At 38.4% G+C, this 22,929-nt stretch overlaps 2 protein-coding genes across 4 annotated transcripts in view; both read right to left on the reverse strand.

The window, feature by feature from the left end:
• RETREG1 (reticulophagy regulator 1) overlaps nt 1-2,181 on the reverse strand; it is a 47,911-nt gene extending 45,730 nt beyond the window's left edge. For both annotated transcript variants that reach the window (XM_026701056.2, XM_026701055.2), the window contains exon 1: nt 1,886-2,181. In XM_026701056.2, the coding sequence (XP_026556841.2) occupies nt 1,886-2,169 (284 nt within the window). In that variant the 5' untranslated portion in view covers nt 2,170-2,181. The remainder of the gene's footprint in view (nt 1-1,885) is intronic.
• A 4,032-nt stretch (nt 2,182-6,213) lies between these two features.
• MYO10 (myosin X) overlaps nt 6,214-22,929 on the reverse strand; it is a 157,159-nt gene continuing 140,443 nt past the window's right edge. The window contains exons 23-34 of one of the 2 annotated variants that reach the window (XM_087930718.1): nt 22,339-22,394; nt 20,822-20,964; nt 19,748-19,942; nt 19,290-19,447; nt 18,363-18,486; nt 16,991-17,288; nt 15,888-16,095; nt 14,948-15,084; nt 13,425-13,545; nt 11,791-12,246; nt 7,815-8,006; nt 6,214-7,207 (exon numbers count right to left, since the gene is read on the reverse strand). In XM_087930718.1, coding sequence (XP_087786844.1) covers nt 7,097-7,207; nt 7,815-8,006; nt 11,791-12,246; nt 13,425-13,545; nt 14,948-15,084; nt 15,888-16,095; nt 16,991-17,288; nt 18,363-18,486; nt 19,290-19,447; nt 19,748-19,942; nt 20,822-20,964; nt 22,339-22,394 — 2,199 coding nt within the window. In that variant the 3' untranslated portion in view covers nt 6,214-7,096. The remainder of the gene's footprint in view (nt 7,208-7,814; nt 8,007-11,790; nt 12,247-13,424; nt 13,546-14,947; nt 15,085-15,887; nt 16,096-16,990; nt 17,289-18,362; nt 18,487-19,289; nt 19,448-19,747; nt 19,943-20,821; nt 20,965-22,338; nt 22,395-22,929) is intronic. The other variant, XM_087930719.1, reaches the window with a different exon arrangement.

A 22,929-nucleotide genomic window follows, 5' to 3' on the forward strand; every position in this document is an offset into this window, starting at 1 on the left:
GCAATGACTAGCCGAGTAAAATCTGCAAGAACTCCTTTACCTTTACCTTACCTCTGAATTACGAATTTGGAGGTAACTATTAACAGTAACATGGAGTACAAGAAAACCATTCAATATTTGAGATAACTATTGGCATACAAACTCATATTTTGGATGTGTAATATTGTCAGAATTCTATAATATCACCAGAATGAAAAGATAATTGATAAGGTGAATGGACAGTATCAAACAGTTATCCTTTGAATCGCAGCTCTAAGATATAACTGATAGCAGGTTATGATGAGGACCATTTGTCTATATAGACACCAGGAGTTAAGGTCTTACTTGATGACTTCAACTAACTACAGCTACAGTAGCTGACCTGTAAACCTATTATTAAGTTGTTGATTCAACCTAATTTTCTGGGTTTGAATAACACAACAACACTCTGAGCCTTAAGCCAACCCCATAGGGTGGTTTTGCACAGTATGATGTGCTAAAATATGCCAGCTAATTTGAGCTTCCAAAGACATTATTTTTACACTACAAATTTCAAGTTCTATTTTCTTGAGGAAGATTTGCCGGGGGAAAACAGAATAGATTCCAAAAGAACCATCATACTGCTATGTGGTTCTTTCCCCATCGCTTGTTTTGTGCTGTCACTGTTGCTTTTTTTTCCTGTGCACCTGCTTGCCAGTGGAGCAGGAAAATGAAGCTTAAAGGATGTATTTGCGCTGCTGTACAGGTCCCCTCCCAGCTCTGCTCTGCATTTATTTTGCTATTACTTCCCTCTACCTGTATCTGGCTTCTGCTATAAGTATGGCTTTGCTTACACATGGCTTTGCCTGCAGTCAGCTGTTCTGCCCTCCACCCCGCTAATTAAATCCAACAAATGATCACATGTAGAATCTGTCACTATTTTATTTCACATTTCCATGTCAGTTTTAGCTCCTCCTTTCCCTTAAGCATTCCCTAGGTGCTTTTGATGTCCCTAGCATCATCTAGTTGCAGCTGATTCCCCTTCCCCTTCCACACTGCATTCCTTGCCAATTATTATTTTATTCTTCTAGCCATTTTGTCTCTCTCCCCTGCCCCTTCCCCCACCATTTAACTTCTTCCGATGGGCTTCTATTCTTTTCCTTCCAGCGTGTCCCTTAGGGAAATATTTTGCAACACAACCATCTTTGAAGAAGCGTAAGAAAACAGAAAGAAGGATCAGGCACCACCGAAGAGATGCAGAAGAAAAACAACTGATCAGAAGCTCTTAGTTGCTAAGAGGAAATAACAAGGTACCCGGAGCACAAATATCGGAACAGAATCCAAACCTAACCCAGATAAATAAGCTGTCCAGCAATAAAAGACATTCTTCCTAAGGATGAAGAAACCAATTGCGCTTCTTCCACAAAGAGGGAAGGGGAGGAAAAAAAAAATCCTTCCTACTGCGCCTTAACTAAATAATGAAATCCACTATTGCACGATGAAGTGAAGGCTCCTGGCTTAAGTGGCTTATAAGGACTAATAAGCAAACCGATACACTAAGTAGCTAGAATTAGCAGCCATCGCCTAATGAAACCTGCCCACAGAGAACAGGTCTACTACTTCCATCCTCTCCTTTAGCAGCATCCGGACGGCCGCCGTGGGCAACAATCCCCCTAGACGAGACGACGCCGTCAGAACCTCCTAACACTCTGTACATGCTCGAGAGCACCCTTTTCACGAGTGCGCCCTTAACACCGTTTCTTGTATGAGCCAAGGAACAGATGGTAGAGCGGAGCCACTAAAGGGGCGGGGGGAGAAAGAGAGAAACCGGGGCTGAGGGAGGAGGAGGAGATTAAAAAAAAACCCAAATCTATTTGGGTCTACGAGACCCGTCCGGGAAAGTGAGATGCACGGCTGCGTCGCTCACCAGAAGAGCAGGTTGGCGCAGAGGAAGCTGGCCAGGGTGCAGAACGGCCTCTTCCAAGTCAGCGCCTCCATCACCGAGCAATATTCGGCAGCCGGCTGGGGCTCAACGCTCGGCTCTTCCTGCTTCTCCGCCGCTGCCTCCTCCTCCTCCTTCTCCAACCGAGGCCCCTCCAGAGGGCTCGGCGGCAACATCACCTGCCCCTCCCCGCCATCCATGTCGCTTACAAAGCGCCCGACACCAGACAGAGGCGGCGAGCCAGCGGAGGCTTGGGAACATCCGGGCATAGCCAAGCCTCCTATTCCACCCCTTTTGAGAGGCAGGAGCCAATAAGGAGCCTCGGATGGGGCTAGCAAGTCTTGGTGATTGGCTACCTTTGAGGGCAAGGTCTCCAAGCGTGCAAGAAAAGCAAAGCTAAAAGGGGGCGGGTGGAGCGGGGGCGGAGGAAGGTGAGGCCGGTCCGAGCGGCGTCCAAATAACGCGCGTGTATCTGTCTACATTTGGGCGTGTTGAGAAAGGGGAGGACCGAGGAAGATTTGGGGGAGGGTATTATTGATTGGGTTGCTAAACTCACCGTCGAAGCCAGCGCTCCAGGCATTAGAAACACAAAGGAGAGAGCGAGTGGAGGCAGAAGATTTATTGCTTTGCCAGAAAAAAACAAAACAATAAATCACAGTAGTGTGACAACGCGGCAGCCAATAGTGGATATATATTTTTTCTGATTTAACAGTCGGATCTTCTTTCCCATCTGTTTTCTTGTCCAAGTCCGTTTGCAAAAATCTCTCCACACAGATATACATATTTTTACAAAAGTGCATATCACACGCACCAATATCCTCTTTTTTTTAATATTTACCCTCGTTTTCTCAAAATATTTACTTAACATTTTCTTCACAGTATTGCTTATCAAGGGTTTGTCTTGATATTTGGTGTATCAAAGTTACTGGCAAAAGATTCCTAACCCTCCCCTCGGGGATTGGGGAGAGCTGCCACCTGGATTGCACTACATCGATTTCACTCAGTGTTGTTTTCATCTTCATTCATGGGGGAATATCCGAGATGGGCAGAGAAGAGGAAGGCTAATTCTTTCTTGTTATTGTTGTCAACTGTATGATAAACGCTCTTGATAAATAGAACTACAAATAAGTCTATCAGGTAAAACATCTATTTACTGCTAGTATTTTAATTTTGTCACAGAAGAATTTATCATTCTCTTCCTTCATTAAAACAATAGTATCCCGTGCTTAGTGTCTTTGAGTAATCTTTAGTGATTTCTAATATGATCTATCAGGATATGATCTAATATCATACAGCCTTTGCCGTAAGATATCAAATGGCTGCAGAAAATTGAGATGACTACCAGTCAAATTATGAGATCAGTTCCAACCCAGTGGAGCTTACTTGAAAGCCCTTTTTATTTCTTACTGGAATGGCAGCTTTTTCCCATTGAGATAGTATTCTAATTAACATGAAGTTCTGAAAGTGTTTTTCTTTGCTCAAAAAGAAATAAAATCTATAATTAAAAGATTTATTTACAGAGTACCAAAGACACAGCTGAATCAAACTTTTTCAAGACCTGTAAATTTTATTAAAATGATAAATATAATTGTTAATTGTGTGATAGGTTACTACTTTAAAAAGGCTAAAAGAAAATTTGATTTTTGGAATAAGCCATCTGGAATCATTGAGAGTTGGATGGCCATCTAAATTTTCTTAAATGAATAAGCAAATCCAACATTTTGTGTCAGAATTTAAAGTTGCATCTAGAGAAAAAAAAGTTTTTGTCCAAACATTTTTCTTTATATTCAGCAATCAAAATTGTCAAAGACATTCTGTAGTGTGTGCCTTATTTACTTTGTGAAAAACATGCTATATACATGTTCCACTGATTGTATTTTAATCTCCCTTTTGAACCATCATATCTATAGTATAAAACCTTTGATAACTCCATCTCTTTATTGCAATATTTCCATTTTCCACTTATGAGCAGAGATATATGACTTTTCTAAGAATGGAAATAGGGTTTGAAAGCTGAAAATGAAAAACGGTTGTGTCTTTTGAGCAAGCTTTTTCTTAATGCAAATTCAAGATTACTCCTCCACCTTTGGATCCAATCTATAGTACGTGACTTTACATTAAAGATTATAACCTGATACAGATATAGCTTAAATGGGAAACACTCATCTTTCTCTACCTCTTTAGTACTGTGAGTGCCAAATGTACCCTTCATAACTTTTGTATATCTTTTAATCTTAAATAAACATGTTATCTTTCTCAGTTGCTATCTAAATTGTTGACTTTGGTAAGATAGGACTTTCTTGGGGACCACTTATATAAAAACTCACTTCCAACAAGCATGAAAAAATTTAAATTTCCTGTTTTAGTATTACCTGTTAAAGTAGCAATTAAATTATCAGAATATTTCAGGGGGAGCCAGAGAATGCTGATCTCCCACTCCAAATAAAGCATCCTTCCATTATGATTATTTTAAGACGGTCTATTTCTCAACCCTACAGAAAATTCTGGAATCTAAAGCCCAGATTATAAACAGTTTGATATGCGTAATTGTGTCAGTTACTAAATGCTGTTAAATGACTGGGATATAGAAAGGTTTTTTTTTAACATCTCATTTAAATCATTTGGTGATTTCTTGACTAGTCTATTGCAATGTATTAGTGGATCTATTCTTGGGATATTTCTTGTACTACTTTTCCAGAAACCAATAGTTTTGTTGACACAAGGGGGAAAAAAGACCACAGCTATAACTATACATTAATTTAGCACTTGCCTCATATGGATCCAGTGAAAAGGAGAAAGAGCTGTGTATTGTAAGCACCTCCAAATTGGAGTTAATTCTTGTAGATGTTAAAGGAATATAGGACAAACTAAAACACCACCAAAATGCCACAAAATTGAATAAAATACCTTTAAATCAAAGAAGAATGTCCTTGGACTATCTTCTGAATATGGGATTCCAAATATATTCAGACTGTTCTCCCTGTGACTTAGTAACCTGCCTTGATGAGTGCCATAATTCATAACATTGAAAATTACCTGAGAGGTCCAGATGGTTCAATAGAATGATGTTCTTCCTATGTCTTCCATAAAGGGCTAATTTCTGATTGAAATGCTGTAGAAAAGAAATGTAATTCAATATGCCCGTATCTGATCAGCCATCACAATTCAAGTGTCTTGTCCAGCAAAAGAAAACTGGCCACTTGTTAATCAATCAAGACTTCTAGATCTATTTATGTTGCTTTCAGCATTTCTAGACTTAGCCTCTTTTAATCAGGTGAAGTGGATTGTGCCCTTGTTCTGTTCCCAAAAATGTCTCCCCAAAGACTCTGGTGCCTTGAAAAATAGGCTTTCTTATAAGATTTCTAGAGATAAAATTTCCTTCAACAGGGTAGGACGACAAGGTATTCTCTCCAAACTGTATTAATCCTGAAAAAAACAGAATGGGGAGACTATTTCTAGCATTCTTAAACACACACACCTCCGCCTTCAAAGAAAGAAGTCGTAGTATTTTTCCCCAAAGCCCTAAAGGTGGACCTAATTTGTAATGTTCAGGTGGCTAAGGCTATCTTTCCATCTTTCTTTCCTGTTTACAAGGGGAGACGTGAGAGAGATGTAAATGATGTTTATAAAGCATTTCATGTAAAGACTTGGGAGGGCATGTACGATAGTCCTTTCCACAGTTAATTTCTCAAACCTGACATGTGTTTTAATCTGTGTGCACATTCATATTATTTGTTGAGATTTTTACTGTTATTTATGTGTTGTGTATTACTGTTTGTTACTGTTGGCTGTCTTTAACTCAGAGGCTGAACTTTTTAGGTTGGTTTTTATTTACTATTGTTTTATTTTGTATTTTATTTAGTGTATTGCATAAAGAACAGTAGTTATGGGACAAAATAAAAGCAAGTAACTGTTGACTCCATTGCTAATGACTGTATCAACTATTGAGTTATCAGGTACAGAAGAGAAATATTTGTGCATAGTTTGTATCATTTCATTGGACTACTGTTACTGTCTTGAGGATTTTGCCTTTTGAGTTTTCTGTAAGATGTTTTACTACTGTAAATCACATCAAGTATCCTGTACTATAGAAAAACAGGACATGGAACTGAAGCTTTAAAAAACCTCCTAATACCGTATATATGTTGGAAGCCACTATAACTGGAAGAAGGTGAAGAATTATGTACTAATTTAATCATACATAGAATATATGTATTAGCTTCCTCAACCTGACATCAAATCAGGTTTCTTTTACGGAAAGTTTCACAATTAGTAAACTGTAAACCCAGCAGACAAAAATTCCACGAAAGCAATGCTTTTAAAATAAATGTTTACTATTTTTAAAAACAGCTTCATAGACTGAAGACAAATGATTGAATATTGTGCTGGTAATGGCATTTCCATATTACGGGTAGTCTATAAATACAATTTATTTCAACTACATGAATTAAATACAGCAGTACAGAAACATAGATGCGTTATGTATATGTACCAAAGGGCGAAAAAATATCTCTGAAAGAAAGTACAAAAATTGCTATGAAAAATTTGCCAAATTTGTAAATAAAGCTAGCCTAATAAAGACATTCTACCATTGAGACAATTATAGCTCTGAATTATTAAAATATACAGAAAGACTGTTTACACCATTGCACATAATTATTCCCTTTTAATTTTAAAAGTGTATGAAACATGGAATAGTTAGCAGAATTGACCTGAATTGTATCCATGCACACATACGAAAAGTTGTGGGAGAAGGGGAAAATACAACATTGCCCAGTAAAGTCCGTAAAGAAAGCTGCCTGCAGCATTCCAACACAACATTTTCTTTTTCATGAATGAACCAGCCAGTTAGTGCAAAAATGGCTGCATTACGTTCTCTTTACTATCCTAAGTGGTTTATTCAGACACACGACCCCTTTACTAATATAGCATAGGTCGATGCAGTTGGGCTTACATGTTTTAAGGCACTTCTTACTGCTCAGAAGACAGTGTATTAAGGCATGGAGTATGTTATTCTAGAGGTAAAAAAAAATGTTTTCGTGGATTGATGTTCATAAGCACAGGTTGAGTATGGGAATATGCAAGCACTTTATAAGCTTGTTCCGATTCTCCTGGAAGAGGTGCTGATCACCATTTTTGGAGAAAATGTAGACCATGTTCCAACAGCGAGGGCCAAACAAGACAGATTGTCCGACTTCACCTGCAGCTGCTTTGACTTCCGTGACTACTCACTGATCGAGATGTGCTGTAACGTTTTTTCACAATCATGCTAATATAGGCTTTCATCAGTTTGGCAATATCAATGACCTACACAAAGATAATCAAAGCAAAATGGATTAGCGCACATTTCAACTTACTGTCTTTGTTGTAAAGCACATGCAGTGCAAATATAAAATTATACATCTGCAATCACACAGACCAGGAAAACCTGAAGCACATTTTTGTTAAATTGGCCCTTAATTATACAATTTAATAGAAGCAATTTGGGCTAAAGTGAAAACTAAATCTATTCATATTTTTTTTAAAAAAATCAAGAAACTGGTAGCTTTTTATTTAAACAGATACATTGAATGAAATACTTATTTCAGGTAAACCCAACTCCAGGGCCACAGTCCAATACTGGTACGTGGCCTGTTGGACCTGGGCCGCATAGCTAGAGGTGAGTGGTAGGGGAACTGAACAAAACCAAAGCCATCCTTCCCACGGCCAGTGGAAAAACTGTCTTCCACAAAACTGATCCTTGGGCACCACATTTTGGACACCACTGATCTATTGGGTTATAAGAAGCCAGGAAATTGCATATGCAGTTAAAATGATAGTGAAAAGGGGAGCAATACGCTTAAGCTATCATGTTTGAATTTTAATGGAATAAATGATTTTGCAAAATTCTTGTTCAATTCTGATTTTCTCTCACCTCACTGGTTCCAAAAAGCAGTTCTCTCTCATCCACCACAATCTTGTACACATTAGCAAGTGGAGCTCCAAAGGAGAGAATATGTTCATACTGAAATACTTCCAATGGTCTTCCATCTCCACGCTTGTATACAGAAACTGCCTCTGCATTAACGCCCAACCAAAGCTCTTGAGGAAATCCTCCTTCTTTACACTAAGGAAAAAAACAAAATAACATAAAGATGATTGATGGAAACAGTATATATGATTGCTTCTCCTTGTTACAACTGTTCAAATAAATTTGGAATGATTACCTTATCAGTTTCTGTATTAGTTTTCAACATACATCTTCCCCAATACTTTCTCAGTCTTATATTTTGTTTAATGAGTCAATTGCTTAATTCTTTGAAAATGTTTACACAACATTAAACGTTTGAAAATGTTTAAACAACGTTACTCCAAAAAGGAATTGAGTAATGGTTATGTATGTATGTATTACACAACAAAACCGTATGTGATTAACATCCCTTGAACATTTGCTTATTAAAAAACACCTTATAAAATCCCAGGCATGGAACATATCAAAAGACTATTTCCTTTAAAGTTAGATTTCTTAAACCTAAACCTTTCCTAATATCTGGATGTCAATATTAATCCAAAAGAGCCCCAAATGGTTGAACTGAACGTACGGGAAAATGGCAATTAAGATGGGGTATGACCAGGGGTGGGATTCAAAATTTTTAACAACTGGTTTTGTGGGTGTGGCTTAGGTGGTGGGTGTGGCTTGGTGATCATGTGACTGGGTGGACATGGCTTGGTGGTCATGTTATTGGCTGGGTGTGGCCAACTCAATCATTCACATCGAGGCACGCATCTCCTCGCCTAGCCTCTCATGACTGTGGGGGTGCTGCAACAGTCATAAGTGTGAAAAACGGTCATAAGTCACTTTTTTCAGTGCCATTGTAACTTTGAATGGTCACTCCACACAAACAAAGTACCAGCAAAGGAAGGGAAAAAAACCTCCAGAGAAGTTCCTGAGACAGGAAGTCTAGTCCTGCCAAGAATGTAATAAGGGTTAATGGAGGGGCAGTTTCTGTAAGCAACACCAGAATGTTTCTTTCCTGCCTTCCTTATAAGATTAGGCCAGTAATTTCTTCTAACAACCAGTTCTCCAAACTGCTTAGAATATTAACAACCGGTTCTAGCAAATAGGTGCGAACTGGTAGAATCCCACCTCTGGGTATGACTATGCGTGAATGAGTGATTTTGAATTGCTGCTCACTGCATGTACACTGCTCAAAAAAATAAAGGGAACATTTAAACAACACAATGTAACTCCAAGTCAATCACACTTCTGTGAAATCAAACTGTCCACTTAGGTAGCAACACTGATTGACAATCAATTTCACATGCGGTTGTGCAAATGGAATAGACAACAGGTGGAAAGCATAGCAATTAGCAAGACATCCCCAATAAAGGAGTGGTCTGCAGGTGGTGACCACAGACCACTTCTCAGTTCCTATGCTTTCTGGCTGATGGTTTGGTCACTTTTGAATGCTGGCGGTGCTTTCACTCTAGTGGTAGCATGAGACGGAGTCTGCAACCCACACAAGTAGCTCAGGAAGTGCAGCTCATCCAAGATGGCACATCAATGCGAGCTGTCGCAAGAAGGTTTGCTGTGTCTGTCAGCATAGTGTCCAGAGCATGGAGGCGCTACCAGGAGACAGGCCAGTACATCAGGAGACGTGGAGGAGGCCATGGGAGGGCAACAATCCAGCATCAGGACCACTACCTCCACCTTTGTGCAAGGAGGGACAGGAGGAGCACTGCCAGAGCTCTGCAAAATGACCTCCAGTGGGCCACAAATGTGCATGTGGCTGCTCAAACGGTCAGAAACAGACTCCATGAGGGTGGTATGAGGGCCCGACGTCCACAGGTGGGGGTTGTGCTTACAGCCCAACACCATGCAGGATGTTTGGCATTTGCCAGAGAACACCAAGTTTGGCAAATTCGCCACTGGCGCCCTGTGCTCTTCACAGATGAAAGCAGGTTCGCACTGAGCACATGTGACAGACGTGACAGGGTCTGGAGACGCCGTAGAGAACGTTCTGCTGCCTGCAACATCCTCCAGCATGACCGGTTTGGCAGTGGGTCAGTAATGGTGTGGGGTGGCATTTCTTTAGGGGGCCGCGCAGCCTTCCATGTGCTCGCCAGAGGTAGCCTGACTGCCATAAGGTACCGAGATGAGATCCTCAGACCCCTTGTGAGACCATATGCTGGTGCGGTTGGCCCTGGGTTCCTCCTAATGCACCATAATGCTAGACCTCATGTGGCTGGAGTGTGTCAGCAGTTCCTGCAAGACGAAGGTATTGATGCTATGGACTGGCCCGCCCGTTCCCCAGACCTGAATCCAATTGAGCACATCTGGGATATCATGTCTTGCTCCATCCACCAACGGCACGATGCACCACAGACTGTCCAGGAGTTGGGGGATGCTTTAGTCCAGGTGTGGGAGGAGATCCCTCAGAAGACCATCCGCCACCTCATCAGGAGCATGCCCAGGTGTTGTAGAGAGGTAATACATGCACGTGGAGGCCGCACACACTATTGAGCCTCATTTTGACTTGTTTTAAGGACATTACATCAAAGTTACTATCAGCCTGTAGTGTTTTTTTCCACTTTAATTTTGAGTTTAACTCCAAATCCAGACCTCCATGGGTTGTTAAATTTGATTTCCAGTGATATTTTTTGTGTGATTTTGTTGTCAGCACATTCAACTATGTAATGAACAAAGTATTTAATAAGAACATTTCATTCATTCAGATCTAGGATGTCTTATTTTTGTGTTCCCTTTATTTTTTTGAGCAGTGTATATACTGGTTGCATCTGGATTTATTTCCAAAATGGAGATGTAGAGTGTGCAGAGGTATGAGTACAGCACTTGTCTGCTATACTCTTTAAAGCAGCTACCTATTTTTCCAGGATTAAGTGCTAGGTACAGAAGGTAGCTGTGTAATCCCAAGAAAGAATGGGGATACTTTATTAAAGCAGGGGTCTCCAACCTTGGCAACTTTAAGGCTTGTGGACGTCAACTCCCAGAATTCCTCAGTCAGCTTTGCTGGGTGTTGAAGTCCACAAGTCTTAAAGTTACCAAGGTTGGAAATTCTGCTTTAAAGAGTTGCAGACTGGTGCTATTATGCTGCCATGCACTCCAAAACACTGTTTCATTGATACACAATAATCCATTTTAAGGCTGTTTGAGCACCAGTAGATTACTTTCTTTCCTTATTTGCCAGTGTAGATTACATGGAGCTCTCGCTTAATGACCCTAATTGGAACAAGCGCCTCTTATCACTAAGTGAAGAAGCAGTTAAACGAAACATCACATAATGGCCCTGCTTAGCGCCAGTGGTTCCAGCATCCCAGTTGCAGTTATTAAAAGAGACATCACAGGAACATAACATGCGACTTCCTGTTGGCTTTCCTTTTGACTCTGCTTGCAAAAGTCATAAATGGTAATAACATGACCATGGACGCTATAACTGTTGTAAATGTGCGACAGTTGCCAAGCACCTGAATTGAGATTATGTGACCATGGGGACCCTGTGAAGATTGTAAGGTTCAAGAACCAGCTCTAGGTCACGTTTTGCAGTGCTGTCATAATTTGAACAATCACTAAACAAACATTGTTAAGTGAGGACTATCAGTGCTGTCACCTTGTTACCAAAAACGCTGATGATTCCTTGAAGCAGAAAAATAGTTATTCCCTGTGGTATGCTCCCTTCCTCTCTTTCACATGAAAAGTTGCTATCATCTACTAATGTCCTTTTCTCAGTTTTGTATTAACATTCCCCCATCCATACTAGCAAAACAGTTCAGGAGAAGAGGAAATGCAGAAATTATAATGCAGAAATTTTAAGTGCTGCCTGCTACACATTATAATACTTAGTTATAACCTCTTAATCCATGATTATATGGTGGAAAGTTGGCATGCTCACCTCTACATCAAAGAGTGTTGACCCATAGCCAGGCCATTCCTTAATTAAATTCATGTACTTTGCCATTGCTTGCTCTTGAGTCATTCCCTGCATTTTTTTCCATTTATCAAGCATACTAGTCCTGGCTGCAGAGATCTCTTCCCTAATCCACATGTTAAGCATCTGATCGTCTTCCATCTTCTGCTTAGTAATAGAACTGCTCCGGAAACTCCTCCTTAGAGTTCCTTCCAGAAAGTTGTTCCGCTTCCTCTCAAACCTCTCTGTTGGCACAAGAACTTTAGTGGATTGAACAATACGAGACTTCAGCCTCTGCAAGGGGTAGACATCTTCCATTTCCGGTACTGTAACATTAGATGAAGAATAGTCCCCTTGTAAATATTGGAGTCGCAAGGCGGCAAGGACCTGGAGGGTTTCTTCAGGAGCTGGGAAATGGCCCTGAATCATGGCTTCATGTGCCTAATAAAAAGAAAAACTGTTTTTTTTTTTTCAGGAGTATATGTCATAACATTTTGAATTCTAAATCGGCTTCTGTAGACTAGTGACCAAGAGATTGATAAATGAACTAGACCTGCCTGGAATTCATCAACTGCCAGGAACTCATCAACTGGTTATCAACTAAACAGCAACATTCTGCCTGCCCCATCCCTGGCCTGGAGTTATCAATTGGAATACTTGTTTTAGTGGATTGTTGTAAATATTACAGAAAAATAAGTAGACAGCCAGTATGGTGTATTAGTTAAGATACTAGGCTAGAAACCAGAAGACTGAATTTTAGCCCTGCCCTAATGCTGGCTGTGTTATTTTGGGCCAGTCACTCTCTCTCAACCTACAGCATCAGGCTTGGGCAACAAGCTGGTTGATCAAGTCATGTTGCAACCAATGGATCAACAGTCGGTTGATCCAAAAAACTGGATCTTGCACTTGTGACAAAACACTAAAAAGAAAATTAATTATAGTAAGATAAGTGGTGTGAAGGACTTTAAAGTGCTTAAGGTGCGATGTGTTTTTATATTTTTCAAATTGGCTAGAGAGTCTGGAGTTTAAATAGCACTGCTCTCAAGAGATCAGAAACTACCAAAAATAGGAAATGGCATTTGAGAAAAGAAAAAGTAATCAGCACTAGCAACAATTGATCCAAACTATTCCTTGTCACAGTTGCAAATTACGTATCCAGTGACAGCTAAGGGGAAGTGCAACCTCATCCCAAATAGGTCTTATCTCCACCCTACATCTAGGTTTCTTCTTGTCTGTGCCTTGTCTGGATTTAATTGTAGCTTTTTCTCCCATATCAAGTCCATTGCTGAAATTGGGTAATGTTCAATATTGCCAATTGTTTAATTGGAGTTAGCCAGTAAGATGGAGTACAGTGATGCCTTCCCAGATTGACTGTACTCCTGCCAAAGCTCTTAATGACAAACAGGATGTCTGGATACTTGCCTTGGTCTATCTTATTATAGGATAACATCTGTCGAATAAAACAAATGTAAGCATCATTTGCTAATAACTTCTTTATATTTTCCTCGACTAATTTGATCAAAACGGCACTATGTATTATTCCATGTGCAAGTGTGTATAATACGCATGCACACACACACACAGAGTACATCTTTGTCTAATAAAACTCCTTTTTTTACCTGCTCAAACATAAATGCAAATTCCACACTATCTTTTGGTACATGCTCAATGTCTAGGAAGCAGTAGAGTTTGAAATAAAATTTCCATGCTGCATGGTCACCTTCTGAAGTGGCACCAATCCTGGAATGACAACAACAACAACAACAATTGTTATTACTTGTATTCTCATGACTTAGTAATAGAGTTAAAAACTATCTTACCTCTGGTTAAATCTATATAATCCGAGCTTTGCCTCATTCTAAAGCAGTGTGTGCTGTACCATTTTCAGTCAATCACATTTGATTTGTCTCAACAGGAGGGGTTAATTAAATTAATGAAGAAGCAAAAGCTTTCTAATATGGCCACATCCGATTTTTAGTTTATTGTTCCTTTAGTCAGCCAAAGTTTGACACTACAGTTGGAAGTTTATTTTTAATACTGGTTAATAAATATTTTGAATACTGGTTAATAACAGTAACAATGATAGTTAGGTTCATATATAAGATGATGTTTTTGCTGATTCATTGTGTGAAAATCTAAGACACATAATTGCACAGTACTTATAAATAAGTTGCTCATAACATCAACCTTATTTCTAAACAATTCTGGTTTATCATTACATTCAAGCACAACTTAGTAAAACAATAAAAGCCTTCATATAATATCAGTGTGTATGAAGGCAATATTTTTATATACAAGGTTTTCTTGATTTAGAGCATGATAAAAAAAGGCTGTGAATGCTTTAAAAATGTTTTTAAAGAGATGCTTTTTTACATGATATGATTGCAGTACATTTTTGCTATTTACTTAAACAGCTCAACATGGTTTGGGCTTTTTTGTGAACCTCATAATTCTTAAAATTTCGTCACTGTTTTTCAGGGTTGCATGGAAACCTGAAAAATCTTGAGATTCTTTACTGAATGCAGGGAAGTGCTGTAACTGCACAAGGTCTAAATCAATCTTTACAAGGAGTTGAATTAATAACTAAAAGCTCGAGAGAAAATGCATACTGACTGATTAGATTTTAGATTAGATTAACAGAGTTGGAAGGGACCTTGTAGGTCACCTAGTCCAATCCCCCACCCAAGCAGGAGACCTTACACCATTTCTGACAAATGGCAGTCCAATCTCTTCTTGAAAGGCATTAAAATCTGAAGTATGTCTGAATGGCCCATCAATCTAGCATAAAATATAACACTGTTTTTCAAAAGTTTGTTCTTGTTCCAATCACTAGTTTTGTTCCAATATTAGTGACAACAGTGGAGATGTAACCAGCAAACAAAAAGTTCAGTTCTATAATGTCCAATATTGGTTGGTTGTGCTTCTATAAATATACTACTTGTAAGAAGCCCCCTCCGCCTTAACAATCCTGAATGAGCAAAATGAGGAGATGAGAAGAAATTTTTGGAGAGTAGAAATGCAGTGGGTCATAAAAGCATCCTTTGGCAGAGGGGAGAGGAAGGTTATCAATACAAGTAAGAGACATTTGGAAAGCTGTTAGGAGAAATATGAATTGCCTGTTTATGATCAGTGACACACGTACTTTTCAAACTTTGCCAAGACATCAGCCACAACAGTTCTACTTTCAATGGCTTTATTTGTAATTCCATTGTATTCAAACAAGGCAAACATATTTCTGCTGTCTTCCATGCCCAAACCTCGAATTAATTTTTCAACAACCTAGAAGATAAAATAAAAAGACTGATCGTAATTCTTTCCCTTTCTTGACATTTTGTATCAGGTTTTGAGCTGTTTCTTTTTTAACCAAAGGTTGTTGTGATATAAAATTTACAGTTTTTAATTGACAAATATGTGGACAATTGTTAACCTTTACACAAAACCAGATTTACCTTTTCTTCTCAGGAATGTTCTGAATTTGAATACTAGAAATACTAGTGTAAAAATACAAGATCATTTGTAAGAAAAGGTCATGTACATAGTTATTCCATTAAAATTATACAGTTCAGTATGTTGCATAATGATAAATCAATACAATAATATACTGTAGTATTACAAATACAACTAGTTCCACAGTTTTAAACTATTCCTGCTTTCTAAACTATTACTGATATTTGTATTATTTAGTTCTGTTCTGTGAGCTAATATAAACCAATCTGTTAATATGTTCACAATGAAAGATAGGCATAAAACATGCCATTGTTCAGTTGTTCTTTAAAAACATCCTATATTTTATAAAAAGTTGGACAACCTACTTACTCATTAGTAAATTACTCAGACTAGGTCAATTTCACAATCTGTATTATTCCACCTTACTTTACATACTCCAAGAATACATATTAGGAAGATATACCTATTTCCAAAATGTCTAGAAATAAAACAAAGTTTTTTTTTTCCTATTTCACAAGGAGAACTTGTCATGCGTCGGTACATTTTTGCATATCAATGAATGCCCAATATTATACGACGTGGATCTCAAAATTAATCTTTATCAACTCTTTTTGTGTGTGTGCAAAACTACTCACCTCACCAGCAGTGGTGTGAGAGTTAATTGTGATTTTACAGGAACCTCCTCCATGACAGTAGACGGTAGATGTCATTTCCTGTCTGTTGATCAAAGTTTCAATTTCATCCCTGGATGGCACAAATTCTCTGCCTTTGGTTTTTTTAAGGGATTCATAAATAAACAAGGCATATTTTGCCATTTCTGTGCCTGGGAATTGATCGTGGATTCTGTGGGAGAAACATTAAACTCCATTTTCTTATTGCATTTAGTCTTTTCCCGTTATATGGATTTGTGCTCTGAGGTTGCCTATCACTCCTTTCTAAACCATGATTCCATTCTTAAGGCTTCCTTAGGGCAGGTTACTTCCTTAGCAATCTCTCATTACCTTTTCCAAACTTGCTCAGGTTTGAGGTCTCCTCATCTGACTTTGTTTCCGCTGTAGTGTAGTTGGGCCAATAAGGCAGGGTAAAGACTACTTGCATTACCATCCCTATTGATTTTTCACTGAGGTGTTTGAGTATATCTGCCCCTTCCTTCCTTGATATGAAAGATGAATTTTGAGGCAAACCATGGATCTATTATTGTTTTCCTAATAATTCTCTGTACAAGTAGTCCTTGACTTATGATTGATTGCTTAGTGACTGTTCAGAGTTAGAATGAACCTCTTTAAGGGTACTTATGACCTGATTCCGAAGTTCCAATGGCTACTTCCTGGTGGCCATGTGATTGCATGTTGGGCGCTTGGCAACCAATTTGCATTTATGACCATTTGCAGCATATCTCACAGTTGCGTAACCATGTTTTATGGCATTGTTGCCGAAACCTGGAATTTACTTTTCAGCAAAACCAGCCCATCATAGTGAAGAAATGGTTCGCTTAATGACCATGGCAAAGAAAGTTATAAGATTGAGTGAGTCACATGGGTGATCTGCCACACCAACATCACAACTTATGACTGTAATGGGAAGGCTCCATTATGGTTGTAGGTTGTGGACTTACATATCTATTTATCCCAAAAGGACCTAGATGCCAGGATGATATGTATAATAGTGTAGAAACTACGTTTTATCCACCAAAGGAGCCCTTCAAACTACCAATCTTTATTATCTTAGTTCAGCTTACCTTTTAAGATGGAATTTCAAGTATTTGAGAATACTACGACTTGGCAAAAACATGCAGCTCATGCAAGTGAGGATCTGCCAACTATATAGATTGCCAAGGCTCCCTGTGTTAGGCACTTTGCAGGTCTGCTTGATGAGCTGACAGTATAATTCATCACGCAGGGGCCGTAAATCATGTCCTGTCTGGAGAATACCCTGAATAATGGGAATAGGATCTGGTACAGACTCCAGTTGCTGCAGAGAATTAAATATTTTGATAGCTTCGTCCTGCAGAGTTGTGTAGCCTTTGTCTCTTAGTACTAGAAGAAAAAGAAAGAAACATGCAAATGTACCTTAAGTTGAACAGAGACCAACTAAGATATTTCAAAGCATGAAAAGAACTACAGGCAGTCCTCGACTTACAATAATTCATTTAGTGACCTTTCGATGTTAGAACAGCACTGAAAAAGTGACTTATGACCATTTTTCACTCTTACAACTTATGCAGCATCTCCATGATCATGAGATCAAAATTCAATCCCTCATATTTGCAGTCCATATTTGGGGTCTTGTAATCACCTTCTGCGACCTTCTGATAAGCAAAGTCAATGGGGAAGCCAGATTCACTTAACGACCATGTTACTAACTTAACAAGTTCTGTGATTCACTTAACAAATGCGGCAAGAAAGGTCGCAAAATGGGGCAAAACTCACTTAACAAATGTCTCGCTTGGCAACAGAAATTTTGGGCTCAATTGTGGTTGTATGTCAAAGACTACCTGAAGTAATATTCAAACTCAGAACTTACAGAAATTAAGTTTTCTTAATAATTTATAAGAAGTTAACGGTTATTTCTTCACTAAATGATACATTTTGAAGAAGAAAAAAGTCTTTTTAAAAACATTTTATGGTTGTCCTTCTTTGGAATTGAATCCTGAGTGGTTCTGGCCATCATTCCAAGCTAATAAAACTAATTTCCCTTTATAGGAACAGTAACATTTCAAAAGTCAAGTTGTTAGCTATTTCTCAATTTCAGTTTTACTGAATCCAGCTGGAAATCTTTGTGAGGATTATGAGTGAATCATCTTTGAAACAGTTGGACATTAGGTATTACCTTTCCCCAAGTTTATTATCAGCCTAGAAATTGGAAATATGAAATAACCTGGAAAATTAATAAAAGAACCACTGCAATGAGTATGTGTGAAATACTCTCTGCAATGTTTAAACACTCTTTATCATGCTGATAGCAAGACTCCAGAAGATGCCTTATCAATGGGCTATGCAAATGAGTTTAAGACCTCTTGAGAGTGTGTGCATGGCAAAGGTGTTTATTCAGAAGGGGGCTTCTGCCATAACAGATCGGCATGCCTTAAAGGCTTCTTAATCAAAACTTACTGTTCAGATTGATGTCTCCATAAGGAAGGGGTAATAGGGGGGAATGCAACGGATGCTGCGTGTAACGAAGAATTGGGTTCCTCTTATAGATCTGTTCAACAACTTCAGGGTTCAGGCAATTCTCCTATATAAATGTGTAAAAAGGATTACTAACAGTCAGGTAAGAAATTATAAAATTCTAAATGACTGTGAAAGACCAGCAGTAAACCAAATTATGTAAAAATACTAAAAGGGAAAATAGAAATAGCAATTAGACTTATATACTGCTTCACAGTGCTTTACAGCCCCCTCTAAGCATTTTAAAGAGTCAGCATATTGCCCGCAACAATCTGGGTTCTCATTTTGCCAACCTCGGAAGGATGGAAGACTGAGTCAACCTTGGGCCAGTGAGAATCCAACCGCCAAACTGCTGGCAACTGGCAGTCAGCAGAATTGGCTTGCAATACTGCATTCTAACCACTGTGCCACCATGGCTCTTGCCAAATGACTGCCACAACGACCTGGCCTATCTTTAAATTCTGACCTTGAACTCATTCCTTATTGTGAAATTACATCCAAACTGGCAGTGCACAAATATATATATATACACAATTACAAAATGATCTGGAAATTTAAAAGCAGAGAAATGCTACATGCAAGATGTATATTTAAACTGTTCCACAAGTTTTGGGGGAAAAATTTTCATAAGAGATATAAAATAGCTTGCCTTGACCTAGTGACCTCTAGATGGCATCACAGAATGATCAGTATAAAAAGGTAGAAAGACAAATGGTGTTAGTTGGGGTATCAGCAGCTGAACTACGTTAGTAACAAGAATGACAAATCAGAAAAACAATCACTTCCATTCCTGAAAATTATGACATAAAAAGACTATATAATGCAGTAGATTGCCTTTCTCTAATGACACTTTCCACACTGAAAAACTACCTTAATGTCTTGAATAAGCTGCTGTGTGGGAGTATCGATTGCTGCTTTTGTGTCGATCACATTTTGGATTGCACTTGACCAGCGAGTGGCTTCATTCAGTAATTTGGTGTAAAGGCGGTAACAGTGCTTGCGTCCATACACAGTTACATTCCAATACCCTAAAGCAAGAACAGGTAAGTGAATATTTTGTTAATTCACTTTAGAATATGAGATCCCCTAGAGATGAAATAGCTGAATTAGACTGATTAACCCCCCCCCCAAAAGGCAGCTATTATCTATTCTACTATGAGCTGTAAACCTGCAGTTCTCTTAACTAAGCAATCAAAACCCCACAGAGACAGTGTTTTCTGCCTATAGATTAGATGTGTACAATTCCAAAGTAATTTTTAGATTCTTAACAGTCATATTATTAGCTCTACAGACTTAAAATAAAAAAGCGTTCCTGAGGAATTAAGTACCTGTTTCTTTAAAGATTTTCTCATCAGGGGGCACAGCAGAGCACAGGCTGTTCAGCACCAGGGTGCCCAACTTGAGGGCGTTCTTCTCTGAGCTCTTATAATAATCCAAGGAATTGTGTGTCAGAACAAACCAACGTTTCTTCAGTTTCAGTGATGACATTTTTGGACTGTTCTTTACTTCTTTATGTAACCATCCTAGACAGAAGAAGAAAAGGCACTTTCTGAGTTGAGCCTCTGGAAGTTACTGATGTCCAAAATAAATTGCCTACCTGTATATTCATGAAATTGCCTATATGAGTAAGAATGCTTGTTCTTGAATATGTTATAAGCGTGTTTGGCAAGATGCTGCCAGGCTCCAATACACTGAAACAGATACAGTAGTAGCAAAACTTCTGTTAAACCACAAATACATCACTTGTTATGGGGTAGGTTTTTTTTTTTTTTTGTAAGAGTGCAAGTTGCAGAATCATTATTATACCCCTACTTTACCTCTCTGAATTTAGTTACTGTTAAAAAAGACCTAGGGAGCAGAAACATAGCAGATCTTTGTCTATGAACAGGCAAATTGGTATCAGAATTTTACCAATTATCACGTAAAAGAAGAAAATCTTATGCCATAGTCTTTCTAAAAACTAAGCAGATGGACAACTAATCTCCTCTGGTTTAGGTGAGTTATTTTGCAGCGGTGAATTCCAGCTTATACAATTCATTTTCTGGCTATTTTTCAGATATTTCTTTTGATTTTAGTCTCTCAAGCTATAACAATATATAAACTAATTAACAATTTCCCAAATAGTCAATTTTAACTCAACCAATTGAAGGAAGCCAATTTGCCAATTGTGCAAGTACTGCCCAACCAGCTATATCTAGCTTGCAGCTATCTAATTTTATTTTGGTATTTTTTTATGATATCCAAAATAATCTAATACTGAAAATAAATATCTCATCCTGTTTTATGAAAAGGGTGGTTCTACATGGAAAAATGATAAATCTTTGTCAATTTTATATCATTAAATTTTAACAACAAACAAAACTCTGTTCGTGTAGGAGATTTCTTTTTTGAAAAGTTCTTACCTCTCACTATGAATTCTTGACCTTCTACTCGAGTGTCCCCTTTGGATCGCTGTAGCAGAGTGATCCAATGATGCATCTCCTCTGGTGTATCGGCGTTGCAGTGTAGAACACGATTAGCAGTGATGATCACAAATGAATTGGGTCTATAAAGGAAAAATAAAGGAAGAAAATGCCTGTATAGTAAACATGGTTACTGTTTGAAATCATAACAAAGTCTATCTGATTTGTCATTGTAAGCTTTTCTCTCTGGTTTGTACTATGTAATGGGACAATGTTGAATCATTTTCTTCATCAAGTTGTTCTTAAAATCACATTACTCAGCAATTTGGCCCCACCCACAACTTAAGTTTTTTAAATATAAAGGCACTTGATATTTAAACTCTATACAAACTCTATTATTATCATAATGCACCTGATTGATACAATAGTGAGAGAATACCTATTTTGAACTAGTTATGACATGCAAATCTCCCACTGGCAGTACTAGATTTTTATGAAGTGATTGAACAATGAAACTGGAAAACTGAGACTCTAGCAGAAAAGTCCATACAAGTCCATAAAAGATCCCTTAAAACAGAACATTTGACCTACCCTTGTCACACAGAATCTGCATAGAATTAATGTTAAAAGTCAACCTCTAGGATTAACTATCAAATTAAAAAATATCAAAAATACATAAACATTTTAGGTGTCATTAAAATGCAACATTATTAATAGTCTCTTAAAGTAATGTAAACTTGCTTGTGTAACGACCAATTTTAAAAATGTAGGAGAATACCTATTGCTGGGGAACAGCTTTCTTATCCCTTTGCTGGTCTCCCTAAAGTACTTGGAGACTACTGGAAAGATAGCACTGCTGTCTATTGCCTCCCCCCAAAATCTGATATAACCAAATTCATCTATTGTTCTTGAATTATATATTTTAACTGTTGCAATTATTTCTCCCATGTAACTTGGCTGCTGACTTGTAACTATTTAGGATATCAAGAAGGAGGGAGGGGTTAAATCGGACATTAAAAATAAAAAGATACGCTTCCTTTATAGATGGCAAACCTGCTTTGAGATGGAGTGGTGCTTCAAAAGCAGTTTAAGTTGTGCTAATAACAGCCCTCTCATATATCTCAACCCAACTACCAGTTCCAGTGTGTAGATCTCCTACATCAGAGTCCCCAGTTGTAGGGCACAAACCAATACCTGTCTGTGACCTATTAGAAATCAGGCTGCCCAGCTAGAGATGAGTGGTGAAGGAGTGGGCGAAACCAAAATCATCCCCCCACTGGTCCCTGGTACTGGTTGGGGATCATTGTCCTACATGATTAAATCCATAGCCAAGCAGCTTTACCCATTTCATTTTCCCTGGGGTGGGCTATGGAATTATAAATGGTATCAGTCTTCTTTCCATCAATTTCTCAACTTACATAGTCTCAAGAACTAAGAAAAGTTGCTGAAATGTGTAATAGTTTGGAACAAAAGACTTAGGAATAATTATGAGCCCCAGAAGGGACAACTAAACTTACCGATCTGGACTATCCGATGCACAGACTGAATCAATCAGCCCTACATCTAGTGTGCCCTATGTAAAAAGAAATAAAACAAAAATATTGTGTTTATTGACCATGGAATAGACAGCACAAAATGGACAATGATTGAAAGTTGAAAGTATCCCCTATATGAGATACTGAAAACAAATACTGGTTACATGTGGTGTGGGAAAATTTATCTTGGTATGACTTGCTTAGTTTGTAAGGCTCAAAGTGTACCCTTTTTCAAGCTTCCTCTGAAAAAATAAACACTCTGCAAATAACAGATGATTACTGTAGTAATTTCTAGATCCCAACCTATATATATTCCTTGATATGCTGAATGGCACATTTTTAATGGTGCCAATTTCTTTTTGAAGTTTCTTGGATTATTTCTATTACCTCTAGGCCACTCTCAAGCTATTCAATTCATACCACAAAAACAGCCTGCCTGTGCATGTGAAGTGATGGCTACAATATTGATTACCAATTACACTATTTGGCAAATGTGGCAAAGTTGCTTTATAAAGCAGGGAGAATCCATGACATAGTGAATGAACATGATTTCAGTCCTTCCAAAACCGGGCA

Source organism: Pseudonaja textilis, chromosome 3, assembly GCF_049901715.1.
Source record: "Pseudonaja textilis isolate UNSWEBS1 chromosome 3, rPseTex1.2, whole genome shotgun sequence".
NCBI classification, from domain to species: domain Eukaryota; kingdom Metazoa; phylum Chordata; class Lepidosauria; order Squamata; family Elapidae; genus Pseudonaja; species Pseudonaja textilis.